The sequence below is a fragment of the Castor canadensis genome, chromosome 6 (assembly GCF_047511655.1).
Source record: "Castor canadensis chromosome 6, mCasCan1.hap1v2, whole genome shotgun sequence".
NCBI classification, from domain to species: Eukaryota; Metazoa; Chordata; class Mammalia; order Rodentia; family Castoridae; genus Castor; species Castor canadensis.
Window position 1 is genome coordinate 118,085,597 of NC_133391.1, and position 17,284 is coordinate 118,102,880.

Below are 17,284 nucleotides of genomic sequence, written 5' to 3' on the forward strand. Positions count from 1 at the left end.
TCTAAGACTGGTGTTCTGTACAATGCTCTCTAAGAAAACCCTAGGGTAAAGAGATGAATTAAGGACAGGAAGACAAGGGAAAGGATGGAGTCAGTTCATGGATTAATCAACACTAGTGATTAACTTAATAATCTGAGCATGTTATAAATGACCATTTAATTCATTCAGAAAAACTTCCTGTTAAATTCCCTAAGTGCAAATACAATCACGAAATTATGAAAACATAATTGGTTCACAGGAATAATAGTAAGGCCATTTATCACACTCACAAAGTCAGCAGTACTAATTTCTTTTTTTTTCATTTTTCTTTTATTATTCATATGTGCATACAAGGCTTGGTTCATTTCTCCCCCCTGCCCCCACCCCCTCCCTTACCCCCCCTCCCTCTCTCCCCCACCCCCTCAATACCCAGCAGAAACTATTTTGCCCTTATTTCTAATTTTGTTGAAGAGAGAGTATAAGCCATAATAGGAAGGAACAAGGGTTTTTGCTGGTTGAGATAAGGATAGCTATACAGGACATTGACTCACATTGATTTCCTGTGTGTGTGTGTTACCTTCTAGGTTAATTCTTTTTGATCTACCCTTTTCTCTAGTTCCTGGTCCCCTTTTCCTATTGGCCTCAGTTGCTTTTAAGGTATCTGCTTTAGTTTCTCTGCATTAAGGGCAACAAATGCTAGCTAATTTTTTAGGTGTCTTACTATCCTCACCCCTCCCTTGTGTGCTCTCGATTTTATCACGTGCTCAAAGTCCAATCCCATTGTTGTGTTTGCCCTTGATCTAATGTCCACATATGAGGGAGAACAGATGATTTTTGGTCTTTTGGGCCAGGCTAACCTCACTCAGAATGATGTTCTCCAATTCCATCCATTTACCAGCGAATGCTAACATTTCGTTCTTCTTTATGGCTGCATAAAATTCCATTGTGTATAGATACCACATTTTCTTAATCCATTCGTCAGTGGTGGGGCATCTTGGCTGTTTCCATAACTTGGCTATTGTGAATAGTGCCGCAATAAACATGGATGTGCAGGTGCCTCTGGAGTAACAGTCTTTTGGGTATATCCCCAAGAGCGGTATTGCTGGATCAAATGGTAGATCGACGTCCAGCTTTTTAAGTAGCCTCCAAATTTTTTTCCAGAGTAGTTGTACTAGTCTACATTCCCACCAACAGTGTAAGAGGGTTCCTTTTTCCCCGCATCCTTGCCAACACCTGTTGTTGGTGGTGTCAGCAGTACTAATTTCTAGGCCAAAGTTATTACAGTCTTTTAACCAATGACAGCTACAGACATAGCTTAAGTCTGCACATCTACCTATTGCCCAGAAGGAACAGAAAGACACAATCTATCTAAGAGATCTTCTAGTAGATATCAAAAAGAAAGTTTACTTTAGCACTGAGAGAGAGAGAGAATGTTCTTAGGCTGAAAATTCTTTGTTCTTAAGTTTCTTACAGGCTGGTGAATGAACAAAAACTGAGTATTTTCACTTTAGTTAGATACTGCCCTCTGCTGGACTCTTACCACTATTCCTTCAAGGTTAGACAAAGAAGAAGTGTAGTCTACCAGATCTATAAAACACACACATTGATTATTCAGAGCCAGAGGGCTTAGGTTCTGCCAAAATTCTTTTGGTTTAGAGACTTCTTGCCTCTTCACTTGGCTTCCCCACAGACCCGTCAACCTCAACCTGTTAAAAACTGAGTACATTTTTGTTACAATCCTGCTTCTGGTAAGGCCAATCTTACCCAGCATCCCCCACCCCACCCAAGGAATGCAGTAATCATCCTTCTCCCTTCCCACTGGCACTCCATCATATTCTGCACTCTCAGGACAGGGCTCATCTGTCCCCACTCTCCTGTCCCTTACTCTGCTATGGTGCAGCCCTTTTCTGCATTGCTTTTAGCAGCCCCCTGGTTTGTCCCCTGCCTTCTATTTGGATCCTCAAACTCACTCCCACCAGCATGACCTTTGTAAAATAAGGGCCTGGGTGTATGGCTCAGAGGTAGAGCACCTGCCTAGCAAGCACAAGGCCCTGAGTTCAAACCCCAGTACCACACACACACACACACACACACGATCTAATTGTTTGAAATAGCTCCCAGAGCTGTCAGTGAGGAGTTCCAGCTCCTTGATTCTTTATAAGTCCTGCCATTCTGCTTGCTCTCAAGCCTATGTTCCCAATATTACCAGCTCACACGCACACACTCCCATGCTCCAGAACTGTGAAACAATCTGCAGTTCTCCCAGGGCATCATCTGGTTCAGGACTCTGTACTGCAAGTACACTGTCTGGAATTCCCTTTCCTCTCTTAGATCCCTCTTCAGGAAGCTGTCCCTGCCCTTCTCCTGTCACAGTTTGCAGTATGCTCGCAGTGTGGTTTGTAAGACTCCCAGAGCACTGGTACTCTTGTTAAAAAAGCTTGTTTTCTTGCCCCAATCCCACACCATAAGCTCTGTAAAACAAGAACTTGAAATGTAAGTAATTATTTAACCTCACTTTGCTCTAAATAAGTTTGGAGGATTACAAGAGAGGAGCAATCCCCAAGATAATCCTTTAAAAAACAGAAAAACGTAAGGGTAGAGGTTTAAAAAAGAAAGAGGGGAAATATAAAAGGCATTCCCCAGTGCCCTGGCACTTGCAATCAGCAGGCCAAACACCTAGCTCTGATTTTTCTGTCAGCCAAGTAGAAGCAAGGAACCCAAGCAGTCACAGTCAGAGCAGTAAAAGGAGGCCAAGTGCTCAGGGAAAGCCAATGTTCCTGATGTGAGACCAGAAAGAAGTTGCTCAAGCAGAAAACATAAAGCAACCTAGCACCTCCTCAGGCAGACAACAACCATAAACACAGCCAGCAGCATCACACACAGAGAGTGGGAACACTGACTCCCAGGGCTCCAGGGTACAGTGTAGCCAGGAAGCTGAGCAAGTCAGGCCTGATCTGGTACATTGGCAGTCCACTCACCACAAATGTTTCTCCAAGACCAGTCCTTCTTTGCATGGGCAAAGAATTTAATGTTCTACCATGTCACAAATACATGGAATGCAACCATTCTGGGTTGCCTGTAAAGTAGATTCAATGGTATTAATCAGCTGTTAGCATTGATGGTGCCCAGGAATAATGCCTTATTCTATCATTCTTCCCTAACCATAGTATCTGGGATGGTATCGTCAGCTCCCTGAGACCAATGTTCCTTTATATTACCAAAGATTTCATAATTTTCCTTCAATATTCCAAAATTAAGTTAATCAGTAATTCTACTTTCCCAAATCTTCACACACAATTTCAAACAATAAGAATCAACGCAATACCCTAGCTAAAATCTGAAGCAAAAGGGAAGTAACTGATAGCAAGATAACTTGCATTTCAACATAACTACATGTGGTTAGATTTTGCAACTGCTAGATTTTGGGGAAAAAAATTAGAATCCATTCCAGACAAGAAGTATAGGTATATTCAAAGTCAGAGGTAAGAATGCTTCCTAAAAGAAAAGCTCACGTTTATTAATAGACTTACTAACAGATCAGACTTACAGGTAAATGTCTCTGTGTGAACTCCCACCATAAGCAAACCTGTGCATTCAGTGCTGGAGTCAGCCATATAGGACAGCTCTTAAGTGTGCCAGACCTCACAGGCATCCAGCACTTCTGGCCCCTTACCTGTAAATGCCAGTGGTGCTACCAAACCCCTCCTGTGAACAAGCATCCCTTCATGTTTTTTTTTTCTTTTTTGAAGGGGGGTGGTGGCCTCACTGAGGGAGGAGCTGACTAAGCAGCTGCCACTGAAAGACAGGGAAAAAAACTGGCGAGACTCCCCAACCACCTGGTGATACTAAGACAGAGCCTCTGCTTCAATACCTGCACTGGATGCTGAAGGAGTAACACCAGAACTACTAAGACTGAAATTCTATTGTTTCTAAACCTGGAATTTTTTGTGTGTGTGTTTGTGTGTTTGTTTGTTTATTTTCTTTCCTATTTGTTTGTTTGTGTGTGTTTGTCTATCTCTCCCTGTTGATTTCTTTAGGTTTTTGGTTTTGTTTTATTTTGTTTTGTTTATGAGTCAGCTAATACTAAATTACAGACCAGGGACAGAAATAGCATATATACACTAACCTAAAACCCAACACACCCACAAAACAAAATTTAACCAAGGCAAAGAAAACAGGTGACTAAAACCACCAATAGCTATCAAGAACATGGTTACACAGTACCAAGTAGAGTGATGGGAAGACGAAAAAGGGATGGAAACCATTCTTCCCCCAAAGTAATTTAATACAGGATTCAGAGGGAAATGAAGAAAACAGATACCCAGTTCCAGACTCCAACAAACAAAGATAAACAATGCCAAGGAACCCAATGAAGCCCACAAGAACATGCTGAAAGAAGAAATCCTGCAAGTAATCACTGAGAATTTCATAGAGATGTTACTAGACGTGGCCAACCAAAACATACAAGAGGCACTCAAAAAATTCCAAGACACCAAAAATAAAGAATATGAGAAGACACAGAAACAAATAAATGAACTCATAGGAGCCCTAAATAAACACCAAAGTGAAGCAGAGAACATATACATAGAGAGATAAATGAATTAAAGATGAAAATTGACAATGTTAAAGAGGAAGTGACCCATGACATGGAAAACCTTAGAAAAAACAATGAAACAGAAATAAAAAACACAATGGAAGTTCACTCCAGCAGACTAGAACAAGTGGAAAACAGACTCTCAGAACTCAAAGACGAAATAGAAATTAAAGAAAAAAACTGAAGAACTGTTAGTCAAACAACTCAAGACCTGAGAAAGGAATATGTAAGAACTCACCGACTCCATTGAAAGACCAAACCTGAGAATCATGGGCATTGAAGAAGAAGAGTTTCAAGCAAAAGGGATTCATAATATAGTCATTAAATAATAACAGAAAATTTCCCAAATATCAAGAAAGTTTTGCCCATTCAGGTACAGGAAGCCTCCAGGACACCAAACAGACTTGACCAAAATAGAACTACCCCACAACATATTATCATTAAAACAACAAGCTCAGAGAATAGAGAAAGAATATTGAAGGCTGTAAAAGACAAGAAACAAATAACATACAAAAGTAAACCCATCAAAATCACAGCAGATTTCTCAATGGAAACATTAAAAGCAAGAAGACCATGGAGTGAGGTCTTCCGGGTACTGAATGAAAATAACTTCAACCCTAGGATACTCTACCCAGCAAAACTGTCATCCAAAATAGATAAAACAATAAAAGTCTTCCATGATAAGCAGAAAATAAAACAATATATGACCACCAAGCCACCACTACAAAAGATTCTTCAAGGAATTCTGCACACAGAAAATGAAAGCAACAAAGCCAGGAGAGGACAGGCAGTACCAAACCACAGGAGAAGAAAAGACAAGGAATCAGAGAGTAATATTGATTCAGCTGCACACAATCAAACCTTTAAACAACAAAAACAACTAAATGACAGGAATCACCACATACCTATCAATACTAATACTGAATGTTAACAGACTTAACTCCCCCATCAAAAGACACCATTTGGCAAACTGGATTAAAAAGGAAGATCCAACAATCTGTTGTTTACAGGAGACCAGTCTCATTGACAGAAACAAGCACTGCCTTAGGGTGAAAGGCTGGAAGATTTCCCAAGCCAATGGACCCCCAAAACAAGCAGGAGTAGCAATACTTGTCTTGGACAAAGTAGACTTCAAACTTACATTGATCAAACAAGATAAAGAAGGACACTCCATATAATAAAAGGTGAAATACACCAAAAGAAATAACAATTATCAACTTATATGCACCCAACGTCAGTGCACCCAATTTCATCAAACATACTCTGAAGGACCTAAAAACATATATAGACCCCAACACAGTGGTAGTGGGAGACTTTAATACCCCCCATCACCAATAGACAGGTCATCCAAACAAAAAATCAATAAAGAAATTCTAGAAGTAAATCACACCATAGATCAAATGGACCTAGCTGATGTCTATAGACTATTTCACCCAAAATCCACACAATATACATTCTTCTCAGCATCCCATTGAACCTTCTCCAAAACTGCACAAAGCAAGCCTCAGAAAATATAAGAAAATAGAAATAATCCCATGCATTCTATCTGGTCACAATGCATTAAAACTAGAACTCAACAACAAAAACAACAGTAGAAAACATGCAAACAACTGGAAGCTGAACAACACATTCCTCAATGATTAATGGGTCATTGATGAAATAAAAGAGGAAATTAAAAGGTTCCTGGAAGTTAACGAAAATGAAAACACGACCTACCGGAACTTATGGAACACAGCAAAGGCAGTCCTAAGAGGAAAGTTTATAGCCATGAGTGCATATATCAAAAGGACAGAAAGATCTCAAATAAATGACCTAATGCTACATCTCAAAAACTCCTAGAAAAGGAAGAACAAGCAAATCCTAAAACAAGCAGAAGGAGAGAAATAATAAAACTAAGGGCTGAAATTAGTGAAATAGAAACCAAAAAAGCCATACAAAGAATCAACAAAACAAAAAGCTGGTTCTTTGAAAAATTAAACAAGATTGACAGACCCCTGGCAAACTTGACTAAAATGAAGAGAGAAAAAACCCAATCAATAAAATCAGAAATGCAAAAAGGGAGATAACAATAAACACCACAGAAATCCAGGAAATCGTCAGAGATTACTTTGAGAACCTATATTCAAATAAATTTTAAAATCTTGAAGAAATGGACAGATTTCTAGATACTTATGACCATCCAAAATTGAACCAAGAGGATATTAATCACCTGAATAGATCTATAACACAAAATGAAATTGAAGCAGCAATAAAGAGTCTCCCAAAAGAGAAAAGTCCAGGACCTGATGGATTCTCTGCTGAATTCTACCAGACCTTTAAAGAAGTATTAATACCAACCCTCCATAAACTTTTCCACAAAATAGAAAGGGCAGGAACACTGCCTAACTCATTTTATGAAGCCAGTATTACACTTATCCCAAAACCAGACAAAGACACCTCCAAAAAGGAGGATTATAGGCCAATCTCCCTAATGAATATCTATGCAAAACTCCTCAATAAAATAATGGCAAACCAAATCCAACAACACAACAGGAAGCTCATTCACCACAACCAAGTTGGCTTCATCCCAGGGTTTGCAGGAATGGTTCAACATACGCAAATCTATAAATGTCATACAGCACATTAATAGAACTAAAGACAAAAACCACTTGATCATCTCAATAGATACAGAAAGAGCCTTTGATAAGATCCAACACCACTTCATGATAAAAGCTCTAAGAAAACTAGGACTAGAAGAAAAGTACCTCAACATTGTAATGGCTATATATGACAAACCTACAGCCAGCATCATTCTTAATGATAAAAAACTGAAACCATTTCCCCTAAAATAAAGAACGAGAGAAGGGTGCCCACTATCTCCACTCCTATTCAACATAGTACTGGAATTCCTAGCCAAAGCAATTAGTCAAGAAGAAGGAATAAAAGGAATACAAATAAGAAGAAGGAATAAAAGGAATACAAATAGGTAAAGAAACTGTCAAAAAGATATAGGATTAGATGACATGATTCTATACCTTAACAACCCAAAAAACTCTACCCCAAAACTCCTAGATACCATAAACAGCTACAGCAAGGTGGCAGGATACAAAATCAACTTACAAAAATCATTAGCTTTTCTATACACCAATAACAAACAAACTGAGAAAGAATATATGGAAAAAATTCCATTTACAATAGCCTCAAAAAAATCAAATACCTAGGAGTAAACTTTACAAGGATGTGAATAACCTCTACAAGGAGAACTACAAACCCCTGAAGAAAGAGATTGAGGAAGACTACAGAAGGTGGAAAGATCTGTGCTCATGGATTGGTAGAATCCAGAAGTAAAAATGTCTATACTACCAAAAGCAATCTACATGTTTAATGCAATTCCCATCAAAATCCCAATGACATTCATCACAGAGATTGAAAAAACTACCCTAAAGTTCATTTGGAAACACAAGAGACCACAAATAGCCAAGGCAATACTCAGCAAGTCACAATACCCAACTTCAAACTATATTACAAAGCAATAGCAATAAAAACAGCATGGTACTGGCACAAAAACAGACATGAAGACCAGTGGAACAGAATAGAGGACCTGGATATGAATCCACACAGCTATGCCCACCTTATTTTTGACAAAGGCACCAAAAACATATGATGGAGAAAAGACAGCCTTTTCAAAAAATGTAGCTGGGAAAAGTGGTTATCTGTCTGCAAAATACTGAAACTAGATCCATGTTTTTCACCCTGCACTAATATCAACTCAAAATGGATCAAGGACTTTAATATCAGACCTGAAACTCTGAAGTTAGTACAGGAAAGAGCAGGGAATACTCTGGAAGTAGTAGGTATAGGCAAGTACTTCCTCAATAGAACCCCAGTAGCCCAGGAACTAGGGGAAAGGATGGATAAATGGGACTTCATAAAATTAAAAAGCTTCTGCACAACAAAAGAAATAGTCTGTAAACTGAAGAGACCACCCACAGAGTGGGAGAAAATATTTGCCAGCTGTACAACAGACAAAGGACTGATAACCAGAATATACAGAGAACTTTAACAACTAAACTCTCCCAAAATCAATAAACCAATAAAGAAATGGGCAAGTGAACTAAACAGAACTTTCTCAAAAGAAGAAACTAAATGGCCAAAAAAACACATGAAAAATGCTCACCATCTCTAGCCATAAAGGAAATGCAAATCAAAACCATACTAAGATTCCACCTCACCCCTGTTAGAATAGCCATCATTAGCAACACCACTAACAACTGGTGTTGGAGAGGATGTGGGGAAAAAGGAACCCTGGTACACTGCTGGTGGGAATGCAAGCTAGTGCAACCACTCTGGAAAAAAAAATATGGAGGCTTCTTAAAAAACTAAACATATATTTGCCATATGATCCAGAAATGCCACTTCTGGGGATATACCCAAAGGAATGTGACACAGGCTACTCCAGAGGCACCTGCACACCCATGTTTATTGCAGCACTATTCACAATAGCCAAGTTATGGAAACAACCACGATGCTCCACTGCTGACGAATGGATTAGGAAAATGTGGTATTTATACACAATGGAGTTTTACTCGGCCATGAAAAAGAATGAAATCTTATCATTCTCAAGTAAATGGATGGAACTGGAGAATACCATTCTGGGTGAGGTTAGCCAGGTTCAGAAGACCAAAAATTGTTATGTTCTCTCTCATATGCGGACTTTAGATCTAGGGCAAATACAGCAATGTGGTTGAACTTGGGGCACATGATAAGGTGAGAGCACACACGGGAGGTATGGGGATAGGTAAGAAACACAAAACATGATAGTATTTGATGTTCCCACTGCAGAGGAGCTAATACAGAAACCTTAAATTGACAGAGGTCAACATGGGAAGGGGATCAGGAGATAGTGAAAAGGTAAGCTAGATATGAATCAACTTGGGTCGTAACACATTTGTACATGGAAGCAATGGTAGGAATCTCTTTGTATAGCTATCCTTATCTCAACTAGCAAAAACGCTATGTCTTTCTTATTATTGCTTATGTTTTCTCTTCAACAAAATTGGAGAAAAGGGCAGAACAGGTTGTGCCTGGACGTGAAGGGGGTGAGAGGGAGAGAGAGGGGACGGGGGTAGAAAGGACCCAAACAATGTATGCACATGTGAATAAATAAATTAAAAAAAAGGGGGTTGGTAACTGATGTTTGAACTCAGGGTCTTCCGCTTCCTAAGTAAGAGCTCTGTCACCTGAGCAATGCCCAAGACCTTTTGCTTTTAGTTTGTTCTGGAGCTAGAGTCATGCTAACTGCCCAGGTTGGTCTCAAAGTGACTAACTACCTCCACCTCCCAAATAGCACACCTGGCCACCACACCTTCGTGATTTCTGAAGCATCCCATTGATGACCCACCTGCCCAGTCCAGAGAAGGAATGCCCCAAAGACTGAATGAGCAAAAGAACAATTGACAGAAGGGGTAAATGAATGAACAAACTCAACTTTGGAATGAGGAGAACAATCTGTGTGTGGGGGAGAGTATTCTGAAGATCATGAATGTGTGGACCTGGCCCAGGATCAGCAAACAGTGCTAAGTAAATGCTAGTTGAATAAAAGGAGAACTAGACAGTACACTGTGTGTAAGAGCTCTCACACCCCCAGATCTTGCTCTGAGCCCCTTGGTTCTTGCTCTACTTTTCCATGTGATTCATAGGTGACTGGTTAGTCCTGCCCTTTCTGGGTTCCATGATGGGGAAAGGGCATACCCACCTTCTTTAGTTTCTGCAGCTCCAGAGGGTATAGTTGGTCTTTCCTCTGGCCTGGCTTCTTGCTGAAGAGCCTAAGAAATGAAGGGGGAGAAAAATCACTGAAAACCATTTCAGGCTTCAGAAATACAAGTCACAAAAAATCACAATTAATCCCAGAGCTGGGAAGGCCAGGAAGGAAAGGGGTGGGTAAAAACTGCTTAGAGAACACACAGCCAGTGCTCTGGGATGACAGGGAAAGAAGTCAGGAAAAACCTAGAGGCAGGGGCCAAAAATGTTCCTGCCACAGATCTGTGTCTTTTTTGCAGGTCACATCAACGAGGAGGTTCTCAAGGGTGTGATGCATGAGCCAGAAAGAGAGCAGAGAATCTTGAGACCAAAATAAAGCCCCCTGGATTATGCACCTATCCACCTGGCACATCCCACACCCAGACCCAAGGTACTGGGATGTTGCAGGACCAGATGAGAGGGCAGGACCACGACCAGATGAGAGGGCAGGACCACGACCACAAGGAGCATCCAGGATGAGCACAGGTCAGAACTGCAAGCTGGCACTCACTGACACAGGCCCTCCCTGACTGGAGCTAAGCTGGTGGACCTTCCCAAGGCCTTAAAGAAGAGAGACCATCCAAATTTCTCTTTCAAGTTTCCTTAGTCCGTGAAAATGTGAGGAAACACAGAATTATGTGTTGATGTGCCAAGGAGTAAAACAGCCCAAGATTGCATCGGCACATGTTCCAGAATAAACCTTCAGCTCCTTGAGTGGGTAACCACACAAATGACACAGACCCCTGCATCCCCCCAAGAATGTGGGGGATCAAGTGCCTCACTCTGACCATTTCAGAACAACATCTAGAGACCAGAGCAAAAGAAACATGAAAATAGATACAATTTACTAAACCACAATGGGGCAGACAGCACAGAGTGCCTGGTCACCCAACCTCCATGGGCTATCCCCCAGCCCTCCCTGCAGGACATGGTTCTCTCTCCTATGACCCTGTGGATTAGGAGATAGAAAAGAATGTCTGTACTGGGAGGTACCAAGGAGACATCAGCATGGGGATCTGGGGCTGGAAGACTGTCACCATCCAGGCTCAGGACCTGAGACATTCATCTGCCCCACATTTACCTGGGGTCATCCTTGACCTTGAACCCCTTGTGTTTCAATGAGGGGAGTGGCCAAGCCCATTGGAGAAAAGGGCATCAGACAATGCTGGTTTCTGATTATGAAACATGGCCTGAAATATAATACTGATTTTTATACATGGCCTGAAATATAATACCGATTTTTATACATGGCAGGAATAGAAACCTAATCTTCATCCTCATGAGTAATTTGGGATGCAACTGTAGAAACATAAATTTCCTAGTTGGCCTTATTTTAAGAAAAACTTGTTATTAGCATCCACTAATAGTACAAGGGGGTTCTAGTGATAATTCCATAGGTGTGTATGGTGTACTTTGAACTAGTCACCTCCTCCTAGTTGCCTTATTAATTTTAGCTCAGTTAAAGAACTAAATTACCAGCATTTTGGTTAATAGGAAAACCTTTTGTTATGAGGAGATAATTTTAAAATGATTAAAAGATACTGCTAAGATTTTGCTTATTGTGGCTCAGGGTATAGCTCAGGGGTATGCATGAGACCCTGGTTTTAATCCCCAGCACAAGAAAAGAGAAGGAAAGAGAAAGGGAGGAAGATTTTGCCTGTTTTTTAACAAGATTCTTAGTATCTGTCTTTACAGTTTTGATATCTGGCACCAACTTATCATTTGAACATTTCTATGTATTACAAATTGCCATGCCATCATTGTCGATAGCAACAAAGAGTGAAAACCTGAAACGTTTAGAATTCTGACCAAGTTTGGCTTCTGACGAGAACCAGCAGAACCACTCGGGTATGGTATGGCAAGCTCGGGTTTCTACAGCCAAGCTTTACTGTTCTAAAGCTGATCACTGTCATATAAAACAGACTTTTTGTTTTTGTTTTTGTTTCTTTTGGTGGGATTGGGGTTTGAACTCGGGGCTTCATGCTTGCAAAGCCCACACTCTATCGCTTGAGCCACACACACCTCCAGTACACTTTGCTCTGGTTATTTTGGAGATGGGGGTCTCACAAACTATTTGCTTGGGCTGGCCTCAAACCTGCATCCTCCTGATCTCAGCCTCCCAGCAGCTGGGATTATAGGCATAAGACTTTTAGATATATAAGGTTCAATAAAGTATAATGATACCTTTCTTTCTTTTTGTTTATTCGTTTTGTTTTGTTTTTTGAGCCAAGCTCTTACTATATAGCCCAGGCTGGCCTTGAACTCACAATCCTTCCTCAGTCTCCTGAGTGATGGGATGGTAGGTGTGTGCCACCACACCCAATTTAGCACGAATGCTTTCTAATCATAGTTCATGCATAATCTCATGGTATTTGTTATCCAGGGCTGTAAAGTTTAGTGTGGACAATTCCTATGATAATTACCACTTGTTTACATTTAAAATAACATCTAGCCAAGGAAGATGTCCCACAGCAATTTTAAATCCAATAATACTAGAGAATCATTTTTTCAGGCTGGTCAAGATGAATGGCTTTGGATTTTAGGAAGACTCCCCCCCACCCCGCCCCCAACTCTCCACCGAGCCATACACTTTGAGGTAGGAAGGAAAAGAGTGCTGACACATGAGTAAAAGGCTGTTCTATTTTAACTGACTCTTTTATCATGAAATGGAAACCTCAGGGAAACTGCAGAGGTGTCTCCATTTGGTCTTCGTTATCATGAAGTCAACTACAATAACTTATTGATGTACGTAGATTTATTGCCATAAACCTTCAGTCATCAGCATTATCTTAAATGCATGTGTGACATCATCAATGCAGCTGAAGCAGTGGGAGGAGTCTATAGGGAAGCGAACACTCAGTATGTTTTGCTGCATGTGGAGCTTGTTCTATTCTTTTTAGGAGCTTAGTTACCAAGTGCCACTGCTGTCTGAGCACCCCATCTGGGCTCTGTCCCTCTGGGGCTTCAGGATGGAAGCTACTGCTGCACATGAAAGTCAAGCATCTGCCAGGCTCCAATAACCACAATTTGGAGCCTTGGTTAAAAAAAAACAAAAAACCACAGCAATGGCTGAACGTTTTAGTTTTTTTTCTGGGGGCCGGTGGAGGGCGGGGAATGAGGAGAACTGCAACTGGGTATTAAGCTCAAGGCTTTGCCATTGCTAGGCAAGCACTCTACCACTTGAATTTCTGAAGATAGGGTCTTCCTAATTTTACCCAGGCCATCCTTGAACTCTCAGTGCTCTGCCTCCTGAGTGCATCACCATGCCCGGTGAGGTTTTAATATCTTTAAATAGCAATGAAGCAAAACCCACATTTGTATGTACTGTATATAATACTGTGTCAGAAAGTATACACAAAGGGGCTGTTAGAGTGACTCAAGTGCTTATCTAGCAAACATGAGGGCCTGACTTCAAGCCCCAGTGCTACCAAAAAAAATTATACACAAAGTTTTCAAAAACCCAACAGAGGTAGGTCATACTCTGAAGAGCATGTTTTAATTGTTTAAATAAAACTCTACATGGAATAAGCCAATAATAATATTTACTTGATATATAATGGTTTTTACTAAGTTTTTAGCTTAATTACTTAACACAAACACAACAACACACAGAAGTCAAAACTGTGATAAATGACAGCATCTGTTTTCTAAGCTGACTCTCAAATCCGTGTTGAAGCCTGTATAGTCATGAAAACTACACCGTGCTAACAGTGTGCCTGAGAACCTGGGAACTCACAGGAACTAAGAGTGAGTGTGTTGAACCCTGACCACTGTCCACTAAACTGACCTACTCTACTCAAAATAACAATTTGCTTAATAATTAATATCTGTTCATATTCTTCATATTCTTTCAAAATCTACTAAATAACAGTAATAACAATAATGACGGTGACACATTTTAACCCGAGATGGGCATGGCCTCAGTCCTGCTGTATGGGCCACGCTGGGAAGGTAAACCTCTTTGAGAAAGGACCAAGTTCATACCTGTTCCCATTAGTACACTGAGACAAAAGCTCAACTATGCCTAAGTCATAAGATAGCCCAGGAGTATTAATATATACATAAAATATCCCTAAACACAATTGTTTTAGATAAGAATTATAATACAGCCAATAAGTACAGAGAAACACCAATATTAAAAAATTAAAACCCAGCCATGGGAGCCGGATGTGGTGGTAATGCCTCTAATTCCAGCACTCAGGAGCAGAGAGGCAGGAGGACTATGAGTTCAAGGCCAGCCTGGGAAACATACCTTGTCCCATGAATAGGGCTGACTCAAAAACACAAAGGAGGGTGAAAAAAGAAAGAAAGAAAGAAGATCTGTAAAGGAAACAAGAACATCCAAAGCATTATTGTCTTTTTTCCAAAATATATGAAATCTTCATTTTACTGATCTAACACTCTCCAATTCTCTAGAGGAACCTGCACTATTGTGTAATAATGGCAAAAACTGGACACAAACCTTGACAAGAAAGGCTCTGTCCCAAAAGTATTTCCGGAAGAGTTTAATATCTGCCTCCAACAAATGCTCAGCTGTGTGGTTCAGAGTGAGAGTCAGCGTCTCTGATGAGTGGACAAACTGCAGGGAGGCCTCTTCACTGAGCTGCACGCGGGAGAATCCCAGGGAGCATCTGCCCTGAAGACTGAAACAGCACAAATCAAACTCCATGCACAGGTTGGGCAATGCCATCCACAAGACCCCAGAACCCATCCTTGCCGGTATTCCAAATCCAATTGGCAAGATGTTCTTTGAAAGTAATGTACGTGCCACAACTGCATAAAATCATGTAAACAGATCCATCTCTTTTTCCACCTAGAGGAGATATCTACTGAAGAGAGATTGAAGTATACTGTAGACTTTAAAGGCTTATACAAAAAATGAAGCAGAGATGACTTTTAAACACAGAAATTTACCTCAGTATTTCTCCTTTTAATCAGCAAAGATGCCTTTCTCTTTAACAGAGCACATGTAGAACAAATTAGCTGGCAGCCAAGAGTTTATTAGCTGATTACTGTGGAAAACAGGCTCTCCAGGGAGCCCTGGTGAGGTTTGGATGTTACAAACAAGTGAGGTATTCCTAACACACTGGTACCACTGTCCTAAATCACTTTCTCATGCAAATTGAAACATGCATGAAATTGATCATGCTGTATTCTTGAATACACTCATTAACAAAGGAACAATATTCCCAAATTAAGTTCTTTACTATAAGTTTATTTTTGGTTCTATCTTGGCAAAGAACAATTGCATATTTTTAGCTCTCTGAGGCTTCATGGTTAGTATCATGATATTCTGGATAGCTTATAAGATCATACAATAACACAGTAAAGATTCTGCAGGTGAAAAACACTGATGTTCACCATGTCACATTCCAACACATTGCTCCTGAATTCTTCACTTCACAGAATCAGCTCTGTGCCTCTTTCCTCTTTGTCTAACATGACCTCATTTTGTTAATGAATGCTTGTTTTACAGAAACATATTATTCAGTCTGCAATTATGATGGTTTGACTTATAATTTTTAAACTGTACAAGGGTACAGAAATTATATGAATTCATTAGTAATCTTACTTCAAATTTTGAATTTTGATCTTTTCTCAGAGTAGCAATGCCACCAGTGCTGGGCAGGGGCCACAAGTCACATCCCCTGTTCAGTCCACAGTCATAGAGGTAAACAACTGATACTCCACAGGGGGGTGTGTTGCTAAGCTATGATGTTCATAGGTTAGGTGTGGTAATTGCATTTTTAATTTAGGATATTGTCAACTTATAATGGGTTTGTGGGAGCAGAATTCCATTGTAAGTCAAGAAGCATCTGTACTGTGAAATAAATATGATCTCCACCATATGGAGTGAAAAGGAGAGATCAAAAGAGAGTGGTTGAACTGAAAGATTGAGGGAACTTCTCCAAACTCTTCACATTAATTGCTGCAAAGACTCCAGAATATTCCAGAAAACTAATCCCATACCAAAAATAAGCCAGTGAGATGAATGGGCTCTGAGTCTGAGTAGTAAGACCACTGCTGCTAATTCAGGATATGGAGCCTGTAAGCATTCGATCAGAATTGAGTTTATAGTCTACTTTCAATCCCATCCATGAGCAGGTTTATTAAACATATAAACCTTCAAAATACATAATAATATCTTCTGATCTTAGACATAGAAAAGAGCTGCAAAGCTACCAGCAGATGAAGAAGTCTGCCTCCAGAACCTCAGGGGACAATGAACCATCTGTGATGAGTAATTCAAAGGACACATTCTTGCCTTGCAATTTTTAGCTAAGAACATGGGGTCATGTTAACCAAAAGAAAAAGGCAATTCCCTTTGGAGAAGCTTGGACAGGCTTGTCCCTTGGATGATGGTCATTTGATCAAATGGGGAAAATAAAAAAGAGGAAGCTTTGATTTCTGCTCTAACATTCACTTATGCACTATATTACTAATTAGTTACATTAAATTAATTACATTGAGTTCCATGAGCCAAACAAGAAAAACCAGTCCATCATGTCAGAAACAACAAGTAACTATATGCTAACATTTAATAGTTATGTAGTACTTTGTAATTTTCACTGTATTTTTCCATTTACATTTTGTATTTTACCACATGTTAAATCAAGACAATCACTATATATGTATCTCCCTTTCAAAAGTTAAGAATAGTGATTGATCTGAACCATTCTAAGTAACAAACAATACACTCATTTGTCATTGGAAGTGTTGATATCATCGTCAAAACAGAGAAATTTATAGTTACTAAAAAGTTCCTTTACGCTACTTAACTAAACTGTAATGACCATTTCATTGGTTAATACTACCATAGAGTTTGTTATCCACTGATACAATAAATTCATATTCTTTCAATGAAAATTGTGAGCTTGGCACTATACTAGGAATAGTTCAGAGGGCAAAACAAATGATCCCAGCTCTCAAGTG

General features: G+C 40.0%; 1 protein-coding gene across 6 annotated transcripts in view; it reads right to left on the reverse strand.

The window, feature by feature from the left end:
- Arhgef28 (Rho guanine nucleotide exchange factor 28) overlaps nt 1-17,284 on the reverse strand; it is a 285,671-nt gene that overhangs the window by 145,932 nt on the left and 122,455 nt on the right. For all 6 annotated transcript variants that reach the window (XM_074077301.1, XM_074077300.1, XM_074077298.1 and 3 more), the window contains 2 exons: nt 14,814-14,994; nt 10,308-10,377 (listed from right to left, as the gene is read on the reverse strand). In XM_074077301.1, coding sequence (XP_073933402.1) covers nt 10,308-10,377; nt 14,814-14,994 — 251 coding nt within the window. The remainder of the gene's footprint in view (nt 1-10,307; nt 10,378-14,813; nt 14,995-17,284) is intronic.